The sequence below is a fragment of the Rhagoletis zephyria genome, unplaced genomic scaffold, assembly GCF_001687245.7.
Source record: "Rhagoletis zephyria isolate East Lansing unplaced genomic scaffold, Rhagoletis_zephyria_1.1 Rzeph_scaffold_19011, whole genome shotgun sequence".
Lineage (NCBI taxonomy): Eukaryota > Metazoa > Arthropoda > Insecta > Diptera > Tephritidae > Rhagoletis > Rhagoletis zephyria.
Genome location: NW_016176072.1, coordinates 4,376 through 9,516, shown reverse-complemented (window position 1 = coordinate 9,516; position 5,141 = coordinate 4,376). Strand labels below are relative to the sequence as shown.

General features: G+C 34.8%; 1 protein-coding gene across 1 annotated transcript; it reads right to left on the bottom strand.

Moving 5' to 3' along the window:
* Positions 1-4,454: 4,454 nt before the first annotated feature.
* LOC108380367 (glutathione S-transferase D7-like) lies at positions 4,455-4,847 on the bottom strand (the record flags this gene model as incomplete). The annotated part of the gene is made up of 2 exons (XM_017636737.1): positions 4,455-4,520; positions 4,596-4,847. Coding segments are annotated over 2 exons (318 nt in total), but the record flags the coding sequence as incomplete, so codon positions are not given.
* Positions 4,848-5,141: the final 294 nt, after the last annotated feature.

Here is a 5,141-nt window from a genome sequence, read left to right as displayed (position 1 = left end):
AATCTTTGTTTAACAAAGCTGCGTTGTTGCACCCGAATCGCTTTTTATCCCTATTTCAATTTCTCCTCCTTTCAGATAGCCTTTTGCAGAAAAGGTTGAGTTGCACAACAATGCAATCTTGCTCAGTACGGTTCGATTTTCCAACAATATTGCAGAATATAAGCTCAACCAGTGCTGAAAATTTCTTCGGAACGTCTTTTTCGTCATGCTGGATAAAGTGCGTATCTGCGGGCCGACATGATTCCTATAAAAGTCAACATTTTTAGCAAGGGCGGCTCAGGGCAGCTGATCTTGGACAATTTGCACAATGAACGAACAATAATTTTACACAATTATATTTTTTTTACCGGCCATTACGTGCCTTAATAAGTTTTACTCTACAGACGATAAAAAGCCGCTCAATGGTATCGACTTTATCGATGTTGATGTTATCGATTTGCTAAATGAACATTTGGATATCGGCGGGAAATCAAATTTCGGTGGATGGAAACAGTTGAAATTTTGTTTTTCGTCGCGCTAGATCAGCCAGATCGCCCACTGTGTGGTGGTAGCGGAGAAAGAGGGAGGCACCTACAGCATTGTAAAGACCAAGTGGAGAAGGACTTGGCATTTCCAATTGGCGTCAGTTGTCATAGAAGAGAAATGACTGCTGGCAAATGTAAATAAGGATTAAAATTTAATTACTAATTAATACAACTAAAGTAAAATTTGGCGAAAATTAACAATAAAACACTTTTTTTTCGCAAAACCTATAAAGACCCTTTTATTTCTCAAAAAAGACTGGGTAACAGTTATTCGTCGCCACGCTGTATAACTTGGTAACCGCTTCACCAATTTCTGTCAAACTTGGCACATTTGTTGGCCTTGGTACGGCACACCAAACACCAATTTTGAAAATCGGACAATAACTACGTCTACATCCTTTATAACGGTAATTTAGAGAAATATACAATCTTCGATAAATCAGTAACTACTAAAGCTAATTTATTTAAAAATGGATATTCGCAATAATTCTTTAGCAAAAAATATGTTTGTGATAAAATTTTGGAAAATGGGCGTGGCACGGCCTACTTATGACCACATGTGTGTATCTCGGTAACCGTTCGATCAATTTGCACCAAACTCGGTACATTTAGTGTACTTAAAACAAAACCTTGAAAATTACTGAAATCATTATACAACGGTGAATTCCGTGAATGCTCGAAACTTCGATATTTCGTAATTAAAAGGCGATAATTTACTCAAAATTGATACGAACAACAATCCCTGGAAAAGAAGTAATATTATTATGGAATTTTGGAAAATGGGCGTGATACCGCCCACTTATAACTATATAAGTTTACCGAAGATGTTTGAAATAGGGGTAAAACCACCCCTACTTGCCATGAAGCAATAGTTTTCGGAAATACGAAAAAAACTATATTTAATAATTGCGCCGGGTATCTAATGTTCGGCTCCCCCCGAATATGTCTACTTAGCCCATTGGAANTAATTTACTCAAAATTGATACGAACAACAATCCCTGGAAAAGAAGTAATATTATTATGGAATTTTGGAAAATGGGCGTGATACCGCCCACTTATAACTATATAAGTTTACCGAAGATGTTTGAAATAGGGGTAAAACCACCCCTACTTGCCATGAAGCAATAGTTTTCGGAAATACGAAAAAAACTATATTTAATAATTGCGCCGGGTATCTAATGTTCGGCTCCCCCCGAATATGTCTACTTAGCCCATTGGAATTTTTAACCCTCGTCCGGGCGCATATTCTTACAACGCTAACCGGGCGCAAAGGTACAATTGTACCTTCATATAGTTTTGATATGAATTTTTACTGGGAGTTTATTTTTTTTATAAAAACTGATAACATTTAATCATTACACGTTATTTTGAACATGTTTAGAAATTTTTTGTTATGACAATTGTTTAAAAAAAAAGTAAAAATAGAAACACAGTAGCCTGCATAAAATGCACTCCGAAAAATACACGAGTACACCACAACAATATGTACCCTCCAAACATACATATGTATGTACTCAATATTTTTCATACTGGTGTGCCATATACACTGCAACCAGGGCTGCCAACTTGGCTCAAACCGTGCCATTTTTGGCAATATTTTACATCAAATGGCACTTAATTTTTCAATTTGGCACAAAGTGCCAAAATGGCACTTTTGAAAAATAGCAATATTTCAAAATATTTTTGTGAAATACTTTGGGTGTACTTCTTTTTCTCAATTAAAATTTTCTAATGTCTAAAGGTTATTCAACTGGTTCATTTTATTATGGCATTGCACTTTTGTTTTAGAAATGTGGTTCTTTTTAGCTACATGGGAAGCGTTATAAAGGATAGCACCTTTTTTGGCACTTTTATTTTTCTATTTGGCACATTTTGGCACTTTTTTATCCTTAATATGGCACCAAATAGCTAAGGATAGTTGGCAGCCCTGACCGGAACAAAAATAATACGATGTTTATTTGGTTCAGTTTATATTTGCTGCTACTTGCGATCACAATTCTGGTTTAGCATCCTACATAATCTACAAAAATCATAACCCCCGGTTTCAGGGAAAAAATCAACGTCGAAAGTTTCTAAAAGATCTCTCCAATCAGCTATGCATGCCTTCAGTTGAATCTCGAAGTGCAAATCGAATGATGATGAGAAGCCATTTCCTTCGAAGTGCAATAGAAATGGTACTTGGCCGTCGCGTTGTGGCATCTACAGCAGCTGTCCTTCAATTACCTCATGGTAGCCGCGGAGCCTCCCCTATCACTGGACGTTGCTATATCTGTCGGAACTCAAATAGGAAACAACGCAAAACTCGAATGCTTTGCATATCTTGTGCTTATCCAATTTGTGATGAACATTCAGTTTCAAAAACAACGTGTATTTCTTGCGAAGAAACTCTCTAAAAATTTCAAAATGTATATTCTAAATCGTTGTTCCTAAATTGAATTGTCTCGCTTGTTACTTTTTTATATAGTTTATTATCGCTTCTTATATGAATTAGCTCCGTTTGTGTTTCTTTTTTTTTATAAAAAAAATTATATATAATTAAAAATAATAATAATCTTCTTTTTTCTTCATACCAGATATATGAAGGTACAATTGTACCTATGCGCTCTGACGTGGGTGTAAATTTAACTCGGCCCTCTATTTCAGAAAATAGTGGCCCATTTTGTTTTAAATTAAGGGAACATGTGGCGCAACAAAAATGTAGAGATGTCACGAAGATCCAGCCCTCTAAGTTTTCTGGAAAAAAAGTTATTGTAATTTAAAAACGCAAAAGTTACAATTGTACCTAGTCGCACGGACGAGGGTTAAATAAATAAACATACCTCTTGTACTTCAATATTGTCATAACTAAAAAAAAAAACAAAAACTCGAGAAAAACAGCTTTAAGGTTTCAATTTACAAATACTCTCGCAGTAAAAATGAATACATATTTTGTCTGGTGAGTTACTCGAAATCAGTATAGCAATAAAATTCTTACACAACATAGAAGAACAAGTAGAGGCCATTTTTACATACTTAACTCAATTTTGAATTATTTTGGATCATGACAATATTGAAGTAATTTGGCGATACATAAGTTTCTTAAAAGTAAAGATTAAATTTGTGCTTGAAAATAAACATAAGTATAAAAACTGAACATTATTCCCAAACAATGAGATTTCTGTGGAAAACCCTGAGCCCCGACATACGATCGGAATCCCCTGAAACTTAGGATGAAAAATCCAGTCCGGCAACTCTAGTTCAAGCCAACGAAAGAAATTTATTGGTTGCCACACATTTTGGGTAAGTAACTGAGTTGTCTGAATTCAGAACACGTCGAAATTTCATATCACTGCAAATTTTGTACTGAAGTCTGTACAAACAAGAAAGCGAGTTGATATAAATGTGGTGAAATAATAAAAAAAACTTCGTTTCGAGTTCGCCCAGAAGAGTTTACGAGTTCGATTCGAGCTCATCCCCATTCGGTGACAAATTGGGAAGAGCCACACGCACACTCATAAGATATGTATATTCTATATTTTTCTGTAATGTCGGAGGGTTTAATTTTAACCGAAGCCATAGATGTATTTTTTCGACAGAACCCCTTTGATTTATTTATAAACTTTTGTTCGTAGTCCAAGGCAATTATTTTTGGCTAAATAAAACAAAATAGATAGATGTATACATACGAATATATGTACATACATACATAAAAATATATGTATATATGTATAAATAGAAGGCATAATTTCTTTTGAAATTCAGCTTAGCTAAAGCAGAGTTCACTTTCTCTAACTAACCCTTTGTTAAAGTCAAGTTCAATATTGATTTTGCAACACCATTATAGTGACAATCTATTACAACGTGGGTGCTTTATTGTTCTACAAATATAAGATTCTGGTGTAATTCAGCGAAATAATTCGAATCAATACAATCTTTCAAGAATTTAGCAATTTATGGATTTTCAATTTTTGCACGAAACATGTCAGCCAAGATCACAGCTTTGCTACCATTTAATTCCTAATTGATGAAGAAAATTAACAGTTTAATTGGATATTTGGATCTCTGTGATAATAAAAAAAGTCTTAAGATTACCTCATAGTCATATGGTTGCATATAATCCTTACAACGCCGCAACCAATGTTTGACACGATTGTAGGAATCAATCTCGAATCCGTAAGCTTCGCATTGCGATACCGTTACCACCAAGGTGAGATCAGCAATTGTAAAGGTATCCGTTGCAGCGTACTCATGACCCTTCAGCGAGTCATTGAACCAGTTGAATGCCTCATTCAGTTTGGCTTTTTTCGACTCGTCCAAAGGAGCACCCCATAGCACAGTAGGTGACTGAAATACATAATTAAAAAAAAAAATATAAAAATTTGTGTAATAAAATCTACTAAAATCTACTACTGGAGTTGAAAAATTATTGTAGACTCTCCAATAAAGTGTTTCTTAGCGAAAGATATAGAATCCATTCTGAAGGGTGCTTAGTGCAGCCGTTTTCCACATTTAAGCATTCTCAAAGAGCCATTGATGGCCCTTGAGCTTAATCAATGGATCTTATTTACAAAATTTTTCGAAGAATAATTTGAAATTTGGAAATCATAATTTAAGATTCACGACGGAAGGGAAAAAATA